The sequence below is a fragment of the Lissotriton vulgaris genome, chromosome 1_1 (assembly GCF_964263255.1).
Source record: "Lissotriton vulgaris chromosome 1_1, aLisVul1.2, whole genome shotgun sequence".
Classification (NCBI taxonomy): Eukaryota; Metazoa; Chordata; class Amphibia; order Caudata; family Salamandridae; genus Lissotriton; species Lissotriton vulgaris.
Window position 1 is genome coordinate 1,728,563,916 of NC_141685.1, and position 19,082 is coordinate 1,728,582,997.

Consider the following 19,082-nt stretch of genomic DNA (forward strand, 5'->3'; position numbering starts at 1 on the left):
AATGCCACATCGCACCCCCCCCCCCCCCCCCCCCCACATGAAATGGCTTTTTTTAAGGTGGAAATAAGGTGGCAAGAATACAAAAACGTGCTCCACTTTGTTGATATGAGTGAAAAACACAAGAAACAGATGGTGCTGCTTTCTTTGAACATGGAAAAAGCATCTGATATAGTTAATTGGGTGTTATTAAGGGCAATGCTCTCACACATGATATACTACTGACACTGTCAAACCCCATTTTATCCACATAGGGGCCATTACTAAAACTGGAAATAATTCAGACCGGTTTTAAGATCAATTTGGTTTAAGTCAGAGAGTTTATGGTTTCATTGGATAGGGAAAAATCTGACTTCGTAAAGCAGATTACCCCAATTTGATGGACCACCAAAAGCATACACTACTTTACTGCTTAGTTGTTGACTTAGCGACTATGTTGGGAGAAAGGAAATTATACAGCACTATGAAGATCAGTCAAAGTTACCCCACAAAGCTGTGTGCACAGACACTCTCCCTTATTCTCTTTTCTCTGTCTTGGTTGGAAAGGATAGCCAGCATAAACATGACAGTAGTCACCAAGATATTATATGTTCACGTATCCCTACAGCAGTGGACGGGGAAGCAAAACTCCTACAACTTCAACAACCACTGGAGGGACAGATCTAGGTAGGAGGAAAACTGAGAAGGAAGAGGGCACAAAGCACATTACAGCTCAGGGAAGCAGCACCGGACGTTCTAAATGTCACCCACTATTACTAAGCTAACAAGCTCCGATTCCTAGATGAATGCATGAAGGGGGATAAAAAGAAGAGGTGATCTGTGTTGAAACACATGTTTCCCGGGTGACCGTTGTGGGAAGTCCAGTGGTTAACAAAACAGAAATTAAGTTGAAACCTGTATAAATCTATGATACTTGATATGGCAATAAAGAATTTGAGCAATCTGTATAGAAGCAGTAGAGTGACTACACACCTTTCACCCTTTATAACTTTAAGAGGGGACACAGATTTCATCCCAGAGATGAACAATGAACCGTTTGGGGAATGGAGAGCGGTAGGAAGCTTCTGGTGGGGGTACAACTGAAGTAGTTTGAAGCTCTCAAATGAGTATTTGGGGTATTGGTACATGAGCGCTGCAGATATTCACAGCTAAGGTAGTGGGTGTTTCAACTGGAGTAAAAACATGGAGCCAACAGACCCTTCAGGGGAATGGAAAATGCCTCAAAGACCAGGGAGACACTGCACGTGCTATCTCCATATTTGGCTTAAGAAAACAAGGAGCTCAGTTGTCCCAAACAGATGTGGGTCTTAAGCGTTACGGACAGTGGCGGCTGCCTCGGAACGGGGGTGGTGTGGCAGGAAGGGGGAGGGATATATATATATATTTTAAATAAACGTACCATCTTCGCTGCTGCTGTATGTCTCTCCTCCATTCTCACCAGCACTGGAAGCACCCAGGCTCCCTGACTCACCCAGCCAATCATGATGATGCAGGAGCAGTGTCGTGATTCGTCTTAGTGGCCTGTTTGGCCACTCAGGCAGTACCTAGGAGGCTGGGCATGTTCTCCACTGAGCTGTGCAAAACAGCCCAGTGGAGAATATGCAGAGTGCGCCTGACTGTTTGGCCGGCCACAGAGAGCCGGCTAAGCCATCATGAACACTTAGGGAGGGAGCACAAACCACTCCTGCTCCCTCTGATGGTGGGGCGCCCAGCCCTGCCCCGCCCGACATGGCTTGAGTCCCGCAAAGAAAAAGAAAATGATAATAACCTCTTGTTATTATCATTTTATGTTTATTTTCCAATGCTCAACGAGCAGTGGGGTGACGCTCCTCAGCCTTAGCGGAGGAGCTGCCACTGGTTATGGAAGACACTTTTGGCACAACAAGTGGGTAAGAGACCTGAACCTTCCTAAAACGGCTAACGGGAAGGTACTCTGAACAGGATGTAAACCAATTTGCAGAAGGTGGAAGGCTGGTGGGAGGACATAAGGTTGTGGGATAGCGGGAGTGGAGGGGTTCAGTTAGCCTGTTTGGACATTACAGGCTATGTCATTTTAAGCCGTGCTAGTTTATGCAAATGATAATTGAAATTTTTGTATAATTTTAAAGCACTGAGTTCAGTTGAAAAATCAATAGGAAGTAAGTGAAACCGCAAAGCGGAGCTGCCCATTACAAGAGTAGGACCTCTCGAGTCCACATTATTTCTTCACCAGCATAGCTGGATTTTTCAGCAGCAGATTTACAGAGATGGCTCTCTCTCGAAGAAGCAAAAGACAGTATAACTTTTATATAACTAAATAATCTGTATTTCTATGGGTTCTGTAATTCTCTTCAGAGCTGAAAATACTATGCACTTTACTTCCCCATTCTGGGAGCATGGCATATCATGAAGCAATACTCCACCGCTGGGGAGGGACGCTGGGCAATTGCATACAGTTGTGTACAGCGGAAACTAAAGCATAACTGCCTCAGGATGAAACCCAGATCTGTTGGCCTATTTGACCATTAGCAATTGGCCACAGAGTACCCTGCTAGGGGTTGCTGGGAGTAGTCTCTCCCCTTCTCTTTCAAACTGCTATCTAGTCAAATCCCGACAGACATCTAGTCATAACCCGACAGACATCTAGTCATAACCCGACAGACATCTAGTCATATCCCGACAGACATCTAGTCAAATCCCGACAGACATGATACTGCATTCACAGATCAGAATGGAGGGGCATATTGGTCAATTGTTAACGCCAATGCTGTCCAAATCAGCCTACAGTGCTGGTAAACTGGCGTACATTATTAAACTCCACTGCTATTCTGAAATGTATCGCTGTACATATCTATTCAATTGACTTAACTTTAAGAAATGCAGACAATTTCATAAAGTCTTAACCCAACATTGTTTTACCCATTAGCCCGCTTAGCTTTCACTTTCACTTTCACTTTACAGTGCATCTTCACAATAAGCATTGTGGGCTGCCGGACAAGGCACATCTGGTTAGACCAGGTTGGGCATTGCCTCTTTCTAGAATACAGACCAAAACAAGGAGGAGAAATCCCTAAAGTTACCAATGTAAACCAGGATGTGGACTTGCATGAATATGCGCCCAAGTACTTTGTGAAGGACATTGTGTTGTTGCACTGAAGATCAAAGCTATACATAACTATCTGGCTGCATCTGTGGTGTTAGAGCAAAGCAATAAGGAAAGGAACTCCTCCAAAAAGTGAAGAACTGTGCCCTGTAGTGGTGCTCAGCGCTTTAATGTAGCAAAGTTATGCATTTGTCGAGCACTTTGACCAACTGTAACAAGAAGGGGTGCACTTAAGTGTGCATTACAGGCATGTGATAAACCACTTTGGCCTCTCCGGACGTCCATAGTAGTATTATTTTGGTAGTTGATGTCCTCGGGTAGGTAAGATTGAAAATAAGTAGTGTCAGCGCCCACTCCGAGGAGACCTTGTTCCTACTGCCCAGCATCCATAGCTTCCTGAACAGCATTGTTTGCTGTCCAGGGCATGTGCAGTAGATTTTTCAACACACACATGGATGTGTTATCAGGATAAATGTATCCAAATACTGATATATGAACAAAGTTATACATTGATTTTGATTGGATGACCTGGGACTAAGCCAGTTTTTAAGCCCACTTATGGTGTTGTTTTACTTCGTTTATGTACTAACATTTGACTCCAGCAGTCCATGCTTCTTTCCTTTGCTTCATACCAAAACCAAACAATTTCTTCATTTTCTTTTTCAGGCAAAGTGCATCAGAAGGGTCTGCGTCTTTCGAAAGGTAGGCAGTTCCTTTTTCTTTTAAATTGTTAATGGAAATAGCGTGCACTGGTCTATATTGGGACAAAAATGCATAAAGTGATGCAATGGGAGATTTTGGCATTAGGAAATACATATTTCAAATCGTGGCATCATTCACCATAAGCCAGCCTCAGTAGCACGGATATCACTGCCTGCCCAACAGGTGGTCCTCGTTTCTTGGCCAGTTGTATCTTTTCTTTGATGCAGGTGTCTGTCCTCTGAGGTGCAGTGTTGGGCTGGCCTGCTGGGCACTCTGGCACTAGGAAGGGCCGGTGTGTAGGGAGTTTTTGGGTACAGTGGGTGAAGGACCAAAAAAAGAGCTCCTGGTACATGCACTGGCTCATCTGGAAATGCCGGACTGCCCGACCGGCTTGCCCGAAAACTGCGTGACGCCTTGAGAAACATCGGTCTGTTCAATTTACCGCTAGTTGTGGATCCAATGAGCGAGATAGTAGTCCTGGTCCTCGAGCCTATGCTAGCAAAATCAGAGAATGTCTGAAAGTCTCTGAGAAAACGCACCTTTACATCATCTCTGTCACGTTTACAGTTCTACGCAGTGCAAGAGAATTCTGTGCCATCAATTATAAGAGCAATCTTGTTTTTTAATATATTTAAATAAAAAATGTTAATACTCAGAAGAGTATGAAAATGCACTCACAGGAAAAGTGTTTTTTTGAGTGTGCAGTGCATGTGAAATGCAAAACCTGATCATCTTTCATCTTAAAAATAATTATCAGTTTTGGATACAGATATCTCAACATGGCTATTTTGTTGTAAAACTCTTGCTGTAAATAGTTGCTTCTTTGAGGGGATTTGTTTATGTACAAACGAGCCCTGGGAAATAATCATTTCCATTAGTACATTCCGTGCTAAACTTCTCTCATCTATTGGTAGAAATATTGAAAGTCGAAGATAAACATATTAAAATGACCCATTTACTGGAATTATAGATATTCTGCCCTTTGAGTTTAAAAGCTAGTTGTAGATAGCACCCTCAACTATTTAAACATTCCACACGGGGCTCCTTTAAAGAAAAACATTGAACTACTCTATGAAGACATTGACAATTTAAGATGTATCCTGAATATGTCTTTAGTGGTTCAGATCTTTGAAAAATGCTTTCTATCCGGCACAAGCAGTCAATGAAACTAGAATGTTGGACATTGACAATTTAAGATGTATCCTGAATGTTCCTTTAGTGGCTCAGATCTTTGAAAAATGGTTTCTGTCGCCACAAGCAGTCAATGAAACTAGAATGTTTCTTGAAGGCGTCCTGCAGGGCTTTGGGCCCACTCATAGCTGAATGACATCTCTAAAGGCCATCTGTGAGCTTTAGATATCAGCAATAGATGCAGGGGTAGCCTGCAAAGAATATACTATTAGACTTCTTGGCCAATGTATGGATTGCTATAAAGAGAAGTGCACTTAGGTGTAATCTGTACAAGGAAAGGATTCTTTCCCAGGAGGTAGAACTTAACAACCCTTATCGCGAACTCCGAACCTCCATTTAAATACAACCTCAGGTTTCAGCAGGTGGCCTGAAGGTGGTGTTGCTTGGAAAGACGTCATTCTTTGCAGTCCAAGATTCACCCGATGACATTCCACATCAGAGCCAAACTGCTGCCTTCAAAAGGAGCTAAAAACTCCTCTTTCCTAAATCATGCAATCACCGACTACTCAGCATCTATATATGTTTATTTAATTCATGTATTCACTCACTTGGGACTTCTAGTAGCACAGTTGCGATGCCTTCATAGATTGCATGACTTGTAATAAAATATACCTTGCTTTACTTGTTACCAGGATTGTAGTGTCTACGTGTCAGATATACAAGGCCTCTATGCAACACATAAAAGTTCCATCCTCCTCCCATCTTTTTTTCCAAATATGAGCCGCACACACCACCTTGGACTTGAATTTATAAAAAAAGAAACATACTACTTATGACAGGTACAATGAATTCACTATGTTAAATTTAAAGATTTATTTTGTTTTTGTTTAGATTAATATTGAAAACCATATTTATTCTCTTATAGGTCCTCTGCTTGTTTTTCTCATTTTTTCATGTTTACTTCACACAATACTCTGTTTTCAGTGATATGGAACACTTTATTCATTGACCTGCCATGGTGATCATATGTGCTTCGGTCCAGGAGGTGGAATTTGGTTCTTGGTAAAGTTGGTGCAATGTGAAGCTAGGCTGTTTTCCTCTAGGGTTCGGATAATGACCCTTTGTAATGAGAACACGAGCTGTCTTACACATTGAAAAGATGAAAAACATTATTGATGGCTGAAAAGATAATACATTTTAGCACTGGCTTTTGCAAAACTGCGTAATTCACTCACCAGCAATAGCTGCGTTCTCACCATCACTCATGGTGGGAGATGGCATGGACCTCACGGGTTTGGCATACGAATACGTGCTGCTCAGGACCAGACTGGAAACCTAAATTAGCCCTGGCATAAAATCTGAAACCAGCCCCACACTGCTAGAGACTGCAATGGAGGGGTCCATTGAGGCATGGGTACGTCATGGCAGCCCACCTTGAGCAGTCCCCGTGCCTGCAGCCTGCTGGGGGATCTTGTGGCCCTGGTATTGGTGGCTGCAAGTGATGAACCTGGCAGGATGCCGGACACAGCAAGCAGTGCAGGCTTCAGATCGTTGTGGAGAGACACTTAATAGAACAATAGAAGTCTGTGGGACAGCAACAGAGTAACCTCAGCGGACAGGGCAAAGTTCACCGCTCACTTTTTGGAAAACCGAGCTACCACTAAACAATGTTCATAATGACTACGATAACTACAATGTATTAGCTGCGTGAATATGTCTCGCTCACCTTCTACCTCCTGCTAGCTCGCCAGAGTGAGCGATCAAAGCACGCAGGACATGGTGGGTGATATCTGTGTCTGCATTATGTGTTAGATGTCCTTTACTCCAGCTGGATATTTTCTAATTGTTTTCCTATTGAAATGCTCTTAGTATTGTGCTGTGTCTATAACTGTACATTTTTTATGCTCAATTGCGTGTGTAAAGTAAAATACATGAAGGCCACCTGTGAGACTTGTACATAGGGCACTACAACTTCCAATTTGGTGAAGTCGCTTCCGACCTACTAGAATGGGGGCTGATGAAGAGCCATAAAGGATGGCTCATAAGGCAAACCCACGCAGCGGGAAACCGTGACCAGTGATCAATGCTTAAATGGGTCATCTACACTTGGAAGGCGCGGAGTGTTTAGCATCTTAACATTTATTTTCAAGCCAGTAGATGCATCAGAGAAGTGAACAGACCATGCCTCGTGTAATGAGATGGTGCATAGACGGAGCAATGAGCTGGAGCTGATAGCTCCGATATTTCCATAGGCAGGGCGGCAGCAAGAGAAGACATTGCAATGCCTAAAAACGATGGACATTTAAGAGATGATGTGACACGGGAGAGAGCATTGTGCGCGGACCGTGAAAAATCGTGGATAAGGTTCATGGCAGTCACTTCACTCGTCTCTTGCTAAGCAGTTCGTTGTGGCACAATGAATACATAACTGCCCCTTCACTGCAATTTACGTCGGTACGACTGAGGTGCAGAGTGATTTACTCCATATCAAGAAGTGTCAATGAAGTGATGTAGCCAAAGTTGATGAATTCTTGACTCAGTGCCTTTATCAAAGAAGGAACAGATGGACCTCTCTTGCCCCCATATGAGGTCTGAACAATCTTTATCAAGGGAGGGACTGGTGGACCTCTCTTGCCCCATATGAGGTCTGACCAGTCTTCATCAAAGGAGGAACAGGTGGGCCTCTCTTACCCCCATATGAGGTCTGACCAGTCTTCATCAAAGGAGGAACAGGTGGACCTCTCTTACCCCCATATGAGGTCTGACCAGTCTTCATCAAAGGAGGAACAGGTGGACCTCTCTTACCCCCATATGAGATCTGACCAGTCTTCATCAAAGGAGGAACAGGTGGACCTCTCTTACCCCCATATGAGGTCTGAACAATCTTTATCAAAGGAGGGATTGATTTACCTTTTATTCCCCCATATGAGGTCTGACCAGTCTTTTTCAGCGGAGGAACAGGTGGACCTCTCTCACCCCATAATGGGGGTCTGACCAATCTTTATCACAGGAGAGACTGATAGACTTCTCTTGCCCCAATATGAGGTCTGACCAATTTTTATCAAAGGAGGGATTGATTTACCTTTCTTTTACCCATATGAGGTCTGACCAGTCTTTATCAAGGGAGGGACTGGTGGACCTCTCTTGCCCCATATGGGGCGTCTGACCAATCTTTATCAATGGAGGGACTGGTGGACCTCTCTTGCCCCATATGAGGTCTGACCAATCTTCATACAAAGGAGGGACTGATGGGCCACTCTTGCCCCAATATGAGGTCTGACCAATTGTTATCAAAGGAGGGATTGATTTACCTTTCTTTTCCCCATATGAGGTCTGACCAGTCTTTATCAGAGGAGGAACAGGTGAATCTCTCTTTACCCCATATGAGGGCTGACCAATCTTTATTAAGGGAGGGACTGGTGGACCTCTCTTGCCCCCTTATGAGGTCTGAACAATCTTTATCAAAGCAGGATTTGCTGGACCTTTTGCCTGTGCACCTGATCCTCCGTTCGCAAGTTTTCTGCTGCTGTCAAAATGTTTTATAAAAAATTTGACAGCAGCTGTTTCAAGAAACATATAGTCTAGGGATATTTCCTTGAGCTATTCATTTTTTAAGCCTTTCAATTAACCACACTCCTGAATTAATTTTCTCATTTGCAATACTAACTCTTTTGTGTTGTTTGCAACATCAGGTGTACCTGTACTCCAAGGTAGTTTATAGTTGCACATGGTTGTAGAGTTGAACAGCCCAACAGGTTTTATGTTGTGGCTACATTACACCCCACAGAGTCTGCATGTGCTTCTCATTTGTTAACACTTTTATGTCAATCACAAAAAAGGTTATGGGATCAATGCTTCCAAAATGTCCAGCATCTGGCAATCGTTCAGGTAGCATTACGACCCTTTATGTTATGCCCACTTTGCCCCTCTAGGAAAATTCTGCCTTATGCAAATCAGTACTGACCCAGCTCCTCCTGGGAACAGTCCACCCTGAACTGCCAGATGAGGCCTTTTCTAAAAAGGAAATACAAGCAACCCAGACTGGTTTCAGCCTTTGTTAGGCCTGGTCAGTGAGGTATAGCTTGGATCCTACGGCACAGTGAGCAAGGGACCCTCATCTGGGCATACTCTTGACCACATGGGACACAACATCAACCACGCGAAAAGTGAATGGGAGGAATGCTTGCAAAAAGTCTAATCACTAGCAATTGCTCAAAGTAGTTTTCTAACCCATTGTTTTTCATCATACTATTGTGTGTGTTGATATTACTTTCAGATCAGCACTAAGATACAAAGGAAGCCACAGATCCTGTCAGAAGGGCAAATGATATGGAGTCACTGTAACAAAGAGTTTCTATATAAAAATATGGGGATGCCGTATGCTTGTATGAACACCGAGAGTTGTTTGTTGTCATCTGTACTGCATGAGGGCTCTGCTCTGAAGCCTGTGTAGCATCGAGCTAGAAAAACAAAAGATCTTCCCTTGGGAAACATGACTGTGGCTAAAACATTTACAAACACTGACACTGCCAAGTGTTTTGACTTTTGAATAATGAAAATATTTTTTCTAGATTTGTACGACACAGAGCGGTACCCTTTCTCACAAAACATGTTAACACAAGAGCTTCAAAAGTGCTAGTTTCCATCGCCTACAGAACAGGTATGGCTTAGGAACAGCCAGTGCAAGTGACCTGCCCTTGCTGAACAAATACAGCACAGGGACAGGTTTTGAAGTGTCCTCTCTAACACAACAATTACTGCATAACCACCAGCAGTGCTGACAACCATCACACACGCAGAACTGGTGACACAGGGCATCGGCAGAACAAGTAGCTGTCCATCACTGTAGAGGTGCAACATGGCGCCAAAATAGTTCATGTGTCTCACACTTACTCTTTGGGCATTAGCAGTATAAACTGTCCCTGCAAACAAAACACAGGTACCGCATTAAGTTTAATAGTGCAAACTTCCTTTCCTTTCAGACTAGGTGCAGAATGGCATTAGCAATGTAGCCTATAAATGGGTCAAATTAAATGTGTAGGCTCCCTCTCTCATAGAACAGGTGTAGCAGGGGCATCAGCACCCCAAGCTTCTTGCCCAGCATTAGAGCAAGGTATCCTCCATCACTGAAGAGGTAGCGTCCAGCTTCAGCAGAGCAAGTGCTGTTTCCTCACAGAACTGGTACCCGATGGACATCAACACGGCCAGGTTTATATATATATATATATATATATATATATATATATATATATATATATATATATATATGTATACATACCAAACAATTGGCGAAAATGAGCCCGCGCCTCTTTCGGATGGCGGGCCTCAACAGGGTTTCGCCTTACCCCAGGAAATCCAACAAGAACGCCGTCTGATTAGTTTCAAAAGACAAAAAGTTGAGGTCCAAACTGCATTCAAGGTGAAGTTTATTTGGCGATCACACCCAACGCGTTTCACAGCCGCTAGTTCACGAGTGAAGGGTGGTGTTAAACAATAAAGTTATATGCAAAAAGGAAAACATTGTCATGTGACCAAAAATAACAAGTGAAACCAGACTCTCACAATTTCATCATTTCTCAAAACAACCGATACAATTCCTTTACTGTACCGTGTTTTGCTCGATATATCTTGGTACCATATTCTAATTATTCGCGATTGAGCCCCAGTGGGCTTACGTGCACTGTCATAGATATTACACAGGAATTATTACATCATTCCTTCGCCGAATATCCGTTTGCCCGATACATATACTCAGTTTCATTGGACATTCACAAAACAAAGTTCCGCCCAAGTGGGCTAATGTTCTAATATCATATTGTGCAAATTAACTCCATTCACACTACTTGATTTGGCTTTCGTAACGTGCTTAACATTCAGGAATGCACAGACCTTCTGTAATCTGAAAATGAGAGAGTAAACCCATTAAAAAAAATTGTGATGTTGCTTCACATAATTAAAATACAATTTCCAACAATTCATTGTACACAGCGTTTTTCCTGAAACTAAACAACTCTAGCACATTCTTTCAACCGAGATGGACTGCTAACGCCTCATCTCCATTGTGTCCTGATGGATATAATGTCTGGAATTTAATTATTAGTTTAGATTCCAATTTCCTTCACTCTTTGACACGGTCACCCCCTCTCTCCCTCTTAGGTATACTATCCAATACTACAAAGGAGAGGAGACATGTATTTTGTCTATGTTCTTTGTAGAAGTGGTGTGCTATGGGATACTGTTTGTCGTGGTGAATGATTGCCCTCCAATGCTCCATTACTCTTTTCTTGGCCTTATGGATCGTACTGCCGATGTAATACAGGTTACATGGGCACTTGAGGGCATACACTGCATACTCCGTATCACATGTCACATGCTTTTGAATTCTGAATGGACCACAGCTGGCTGATAGCTTTACTGATTTACAACTCGCACTATATTTGCAGGCTTTGCATTTTCCGCAAATATAGAACCCTTGCACTGGCTTCGCTGTTTTTATTCCAGGCTTAGCTAGCATTGCTGGACTGACCATATCTTTAAATTATCTAGCTTTTCTGAAAGTAATCTGTGGTGAATTACTCACTGCCTTATCCAAGTCTAAGTCTGTTCTTATTATACTCCAATGTTTATCCAAGCATTTCCTCATCTCATATGCTTTATTACTGTATGTTGTTACAAATCTCACTTTCTCACAAGTTGGTGGACTTTCATGAATTTTCAATAAATCATCTCTCTTTCTTGCCTTTACTTTCATACATGCTGTCGCTATGCACTGATCACTGTACCCTCTTTCCTTAAAACGTTTGATCATGGTGGTACATTCCTTCTCGTATCCCTCAACTGTACTACAGTTTCTTTTTGCCCGTAGTAGCTCTCCATACGGGATACTTTGGATCAAACTGTTTGGGTGACAACTCCGAGTATGTGACATGCTGTTTCCCGCCGTACTTTTACGGTGCAGAGATGTCTCAATCTTGCCATTCTTTACTTCCATCATAACATCTAAGAATTCATTTAAATAAACAGCCATCTTAATGTCAGGCATGACGCTTGTTCGCTGCAAAGAGCTCAATAAAGCATAGATTGAAATTATTTATAGTATAATTCATCGACATTTCTCCACAGTAAAATCAGGATGATTTCTTTTTAACTGTTTTTCAACTTAAGTGTATATATATAATGATTATAGCATGTATATTTATCTATATTTATATATGAACCTATTTATGGTACAAAGATATATATTTATACAACAATTTTTTGGTATATATATATATGGGTAGAAGTAGTATTGAGAACAGAGCTAGTTTAATTGGATGTACAACAATAACAAAAATATGTATGAAATATCGGTCCATTTGTTCCACTGTCACTGTTCTTTTAATTAGTGAGGAGGATTTTAGGACATTACTATTTATATATTTTATTGACTTAAGGTTTGATTTTAAGGATTATTGTACAGAAAATATTTAATATTTCTGGTTATTAATAATGGTTTTTATGACTGAATTGATCCTTGATGAAATGATAATGTAGAATGGATGTCCCATTGTCCTTTGCACTGCACTTTAAAAGAACTTAGCACAGGTCACTTTTGGTAGGATAGAAGTCTTGCTCATGCGATAATAGCTTTGTTGTATTTACACTGTCACAGGTTTGCACATTTATTTATTTATTTATTCACTTAGGATATAGGGTGTTTTTAGACATAGCGGAATACTTTTAAGTCTTTTAATGCATTTAAGCTGGTATTAATTCATGTAGACAATAATGGTATCATGTAAGCGTGTTTTTCAAAACATGATGGAAAATTATGCATTCATGCAAAGATCGAAGAAATGGAAAAGACAAACATGTATAAAGTATTGTTTCCATGTCTATGATATTAGATATGCACTAGCACTTTAAAAAGGGCACGAAAAAATCACTGAGATGTCATGTGATCAAGGGAGGGATCTCCCGAAACGCGTCATGGCGGCATCGGCGAAATTAAATAAAATAATGCACTGAAAATTTCTTGGGTCCGCGCTGGTCTTTTCAGGATCATTGAAGCAACGAGGCGAGGTTGGATTTATATATATATATATATATATATATATATATATATATATATATATATATATATATATATATATATATATATATATATATATATATATATATTTGCGGGGGTTAAATCCTTGTTGGATTTATTAGGCACAAAGTTAATAAGTACAAACACGTTTCAGCAGTACGCCTTCGTCAGTGTAAGGCGGCCGCCATAACGCTCCTCATTTAAATAAACAGACATGCAATCACATGGGTTGTGTCACTATTAGGCGCCATCTTAATGTCAGGCATGACGCTTGTTCGCTGCAAAGAGCTCAATAAAGCATAGATTGAAATTATTTATAGCATAATTCATCGACATTTCTACACAGTAAAATCAGGATGCGTAATCAATGTCTGTGACGGTCACATAATTTTACCAAAACATAGTTTAGTTCCAAAACACAATTCAGTCCTGGGGGCTGCAGCATCACGCATGGTTGTTGCGCCATGTTGTAAGTAAATTACTGCGTAATTCACAATATCGAGATATCGCCCTGGATGGGCATAGCATCTCTTTATTGAATGATTTTTGCGCCCAGCCACAGCAATCCATGAAACGCTTTCAGCAGACGCGTTTCAGCCTTAATTGGCTTTCCTCAGTGCTGGTTCCACGGGTGCAGCCTTCTCCCTGGGGGTCTCGTGAAATGTAGATGTATAATTGAACGCTCAGAATCAGGTGTTATATACCCCTCCTCCAATTACAGGGTGTGCTCACAGCTCACCCTGACCCATACCAGGCAGGTGCATGCTGGTTATTGAAGTTCTTAGCGGATGCCCATTCAGTAATTAAGGCAACCAAACACCAAGTGATGCCCCAATTGATATTGCTAAGAGGTCCCCATACCAGCTCAAGTGCCCGGAGGGTCCAAAGTCACTCAGTCGATCCCGTTTTCAGGCAACAATTTGCCTCCTTTCTCCCCACTGCAGGATGTAAATATCGTCCTTAATGGAGCTTGAATCTGCAGAGGGGGCAGCGTGTTGCACTTTTATGCTTTCCCAAGTTGTTGCAGTCTCTTCACTATGCGCCTGAACGAAAGGGCGTGTCACAAAGCCAGCGACTGCTTGATGGCCAAATATGCACACCAAAACTTCCTCCCACACTGAACAAAAAGTGTGACACAACTCCAGGATACACCAGGTAACTTTATTGGATTTCGGCAGACGCGTTTCAGCCTTAATTGGATTTCCTCAGTGCCTGTTTCACTGGTGATGCATTTTCCCTGGGGGTCTCGTGAAGTATATATGTAAATATGTATGGATAGATAGATAGATAGATAGATAGATAGATAGATAGATAGATAGATAGATAGATAGATAGATAGATAGATAGATCCATAGATAGATCCATAGATAGATCCATAGATAGATCCATAGATAGATCCATAGATAGATCCATAGATAGATCCATAGATAGATAGATACATAGATAGATACATAGATAGATACATAGATAGATACATAGATAGATACATAGATAGATACATAGATAGATACATAGATAGATAGATAGATACACATACATACACACCCACACATATTCTGTCAAGTTGTACCAACACTACGAAGAACTATTAAATCCTCACAGTGAGGGTTTAACATAGACAGACACACACATACAGGGTGGTTTTGTAAGGGTTTACCAACACAAAGAGGACCGATCTGGTCATCATCATGTGGGTTAAACACACATATACACACACACCCTCTACCCCTTGGGCATCAGCATTGTTAGCATCATTCACTCACAGTAAAGGCACCACATGGGCATCTATAGTGCTAGGTGCCCTTCCTCACTGAAGCGGTGTAGCAATCCATCAGGAGAGCAAGCCCTCCTATCACAAAACACAGGCACAGGGTAGGAGGTAGCAGCATTTGTGCAAATGTCTTTCACTCACTCACATATATGCACCATGGAAAGCGCAGAAATCTGCATAAGATGTTCCTCACTCATAAAGATACAATTCCTTTCACTGCCATGGGGAGGTTAGTAGTGCTTTCTGTGACTCCTTTCTGCTCTGTCTCTCTTTTGCTCTCTTTCCATGTGTCTGTAAATATGTTCTGCACTGTGCAACTTTAGAGGTATTGGCTTAGAATGGCAAGAGTGGATCAAAAATCCTTTACAAAGCAAATCTTTTTCAAGAATTCGAAAATCTGACTCTTTGCGGCAAGACACATGGCATATTACAACTTCAAAGATTTTAAAAGAGCTAGGAATGTCTATATAATGGAAACAAGCGCTTTTATTTTCCAACTTCAAATGCTTTATGTACAAACACATCTTCTTATTGTCTCACGAAAAAGATCTTCAATAATTCACCAGCTGGTCTAATTCTGATCTAATCAAGTTCAAATACACAAAAAATATTTTTTGTACATAAGATGCAGATTCAATGGCATGGGCACTCAGTACTAAATATCTATAATGATATTTTTGTCTCTTTGACCTAGGAGAAGTGAAACAATCTTGGAGACAAGAAAGAGGCAGCCTAGCCTGCAGATTCTGTGATAGTCACAAACAAAGCTTTTCTCATGTTTTATATTGTTGTCCGACATTTACTACACAACGTAGATTGTTTCTAATACCAACATTTAAGAGAGTGGTCCGACGACCTAAAAATAATCAATATCTTTTTTTTAACGATACTGATTCTTTCTTTTTTAACTTCTTTGCAAGGTTTATTAACTTGGTACAAAGGACGTTGGATATCCATAAAGTACATTGTTAAACCAATGGAGACCCAGATACCCTCGATTTAATATAATGGAAGGACAACTGACCATGGGAAGACATCCCTAGATTAGAGATCTTTTAAATGTGGGTTTGCATTTAAGGTTTTGTTCTTCTGGTGATTGATTCCTTGTGGCCTTTTTAGGTCGAGCCTGAGCAGCGCATGCGCTGCTCTGCGAGGCATGCTGTATTGAGGTATGGAATATAATCTCTGCCCATTTCCTGCCCATCTTTTTAATTGGCTCCTGTTACTGTCTGTTCGAAATCGTTGCTTTTTATTAATAAATAGGCTTAATAGTCCCTCCTTTGTACCGCTTTGCCTGCATTTGTAAACTCCCACAAGGACTGGACTTTTTCCTTGTGTTGTTACATGGTCTGCTTTATCTTCTCTGTGAGCACTATTTTCTCTTATGATACTTTAATAACCCCCAACGTGTTTTCCTACAAGGCACCACGCCGCACCCCTTTTATATTTTTAATAGTAATGGCTACGGGTCCACGCATATAAAAGGCATTTTAATGTTGGCCGCGTCCCTTTATTCAGACCCTGCTCACTGTAACCTGAATATGGCATGCAGCGTATAAAGAAAGAAGCACGGCAATCATTAAAGTGGTCTCTCATTTGTGGAGAGTTTGAGCTATTGGCATTATAAATAACAATGCCTTTTATATGTGTGTTGGTTTTAAGCCTTTCGATGCTCATGACGGAACGGTTCCGTCATGAGCATTGGTTGAGCTGTGCTCATGACGGAACCGTTCCGTCATGACCACGCCCATTTTCGTTAGGGCTCAGCACCCGGTGATAAATCGTACCCGCACGGATGTGGTTAAAAACACATAAATAAAAGGTATTGTCATTTACAACGCCAATAGCTTAACTCTCGCAAATGCGAGACTTACTGCATTGCAAATGCTTGTTGTAGTAGGTCACAGAGTCGAGATCTTACTAAATCTGGGACTGTATTTGAGGTCTTCCTTCATTGGCGAATAATAGTTCATGCAATCCCTTCGTCACATTATTCGCTTCTGGCCCTAAAACTGCACATTTCTTGTGGTTGTTATACATTCGTTTGCTGGTTTTCTACCAATGTTACTGAATCGTATTATTACTGTTGTAAGTGTTCTAACTAAACAATAAATTAAACTGATTGATACACTGGCAAGAGGAAGGGGGGAAGCAATCAAGCAGCGAAGGGAAACAGAACATGAGGGAAGGTCAGATAGGTCCTGGCTGGGGTCAGAGGTGAGGTGTAATACAAAGGATTCTGGCAGCATCACTTAGAGCAAATCCTGCATTTTAAACATTGCAAACAATTAATTAGCTGTGTGAGATGGACAGTAAGGAATTTGTGATGAATCCTGCTGGCTACTTCCTGCAGAGATTTGCATTTCTTTTGAAAGATAAATTTGAATGGTTTCTGTTAATGTTATGACAAAACCTAAAGATAATAAAGCAGAGAATAGCTGTCCACACTGCTCTTTGTGTTCAGTCCTCCCTTTTCTTGAAATCCTACACTGCAGAAGGTCAAAAACAATGTTTTAAATAAGGCAACGCGTGCACTGCTTTGTGTAAAGAAAGATGGCTTGCTTGTAAGAATTTAATTTTTCACTGCTTTCCGAAGGATCTTGTCTCGAAGGATCAAGCATCTATTATGGTGTAACTGTTGTTAGGAAAAGGATGTGCATGGAAGACAGATTAAACATTCACAGAACTGTTCGTTCTATATCTTCCCGATGCTCGAATGTGGGTCATCTCTTTATGAAAATGTGTTAGATGCAGCTGCGTTAAAAGGAAACCTTATTTTAAAAAACCTAGCCGTGGTTTAGAAGTACTTTGCTTTCAATCTTTAACTCCTTCTCTCTCTCTCTCTTTTTCTCTTTGTTTTGTTGCTTTCCTTGCTTTCTTTCTTGTTTCTGGGCACTCCCCGTGTTCACAAAGTGGGTCAACCACACCTTCCCGTAAATGGGAACCTCATTCATGAATTTAAAAAAAAAACATTCGCAACTTTTCCTAATCTCTAAACCTATTGACCTTTGCCTATTATTCTGAGGCCCTGAGGTCCCATCTTTACTTATTTAAATCCTGTCTCTCTCACAGCAGGACTCTTTGAGAAATGTTCAGTGACACTTAATGGGAATAATTTCTCCACCCTGTATACATCATATTGTTACGCTGTGGGTGACCAACCTTACCATCGTGGTTCGAAAGATTGATACCAGTGACAATGAATGCATGACCGACTATTTTGCATATTTTCATCATGCTTCTACTGATGACCTCTAAGTGCTCTGCTCCTGAGCAATCAAATGTGATCATGATAAGTGCCCTCTTTTTATTTTAGCAAACGGAGTACCAGAATTAGTTTTATTATCCTAACATCCGACAAAGAGCATACAGGGTTAGATTTTTAGACCTTTAGAGGCCCTATAAGAAAGTATTCAAATATTTGGGGACTTTGTACAGGCGCCCTTACAGGAGTGCTACCTCGATTTTTAAATCCAACTCCTTTTGAAACTGACTAGTATCCTCTACCTCAAGCCCAATCTCAAAACTATTTTTGTACACCTTAGTTGAAAAAAGGTGAGCAAAAACCTAATCTGTGCTCTCAAAATTACAATATCTTTCTTCACAGAATCAGTCCCACATATTATACCTTAGTACAGTGTGAAATTTGCTGGTATATATGAGTATTGTACGTATTAGCATTTATATAGCATAAACCTAGCTAGGAAGCTACACAACGTTGTGCATTGCAGGTGGTTGGGAGACAAACTACCGGATCACCTACATCAAGTGGGGGATTTGCACAAATAAATTCCACATTTTTAGGCACAGGGAGATAAAATGGTTTCTCCAGAATTGCACAATGTTGGACCAAGCGCTGTGGACTGGATTCGAAACTAGGTCCACAGGTTTCAAAGTCGGCCCTAGGCCACATCTCCTCCCGAGTACAATAGATTCTTCTGTATTTCCTCATGTATATTGCCTGCCAAGTGGGTAGTCCACAGAAATAAGTGCAGAGGAAAAGCATTCATGGCAATCTATACCTTGTTTAGATTTCTATATTTACTCCTGAGCATTTTTGTGTATCCCCAGAAACTCGGACACCATCACAAATCATAGTCACAAATCCTTGATGAGTTGTTTTCCAAATTTCAGAAGTTTGGTTGTTAATCAGGCTCATCTAAAAATATGCAGAGTTTGTACAGCTCATATGCCCAGTGAGAGGTTCACTTTATTTCATTTCAAGATAGAATAGAGCAGCTGTTCATATCGTCCATTCTTTTTAATTTGATGGTGTATACTTATTTGAGATGTAAGCTTAGTCAAGCAAAGAAAATGGAAAAAAAACA

At 41.2% G+C, this 19,082-nt stretch overlaps 1 protein-coding gene across 1 annotated transcript in view; it reads left to right on the forward strand.

The window, feature by feature from the left end:
• The window catches only part of CELF2 (CUGBP Elav-like family member 2), a 1,275,464-nt gene that overhangs the window by 383,748 nt on the left and 872,634 nt on the right, over window positions 1-19,082 (forward strand). Inside the window, exon 2 of the mRNA XM_086918974.1 lies at window positions 3,746-3,781. Within this exon, the coding sequence (XP_086775100.1) occupies window positions 3,746-3,781 (36 nt within the window). The remainder of the gene's footprint in view (window positions 1-3,745; window positions 3,782-19,082) is intronic.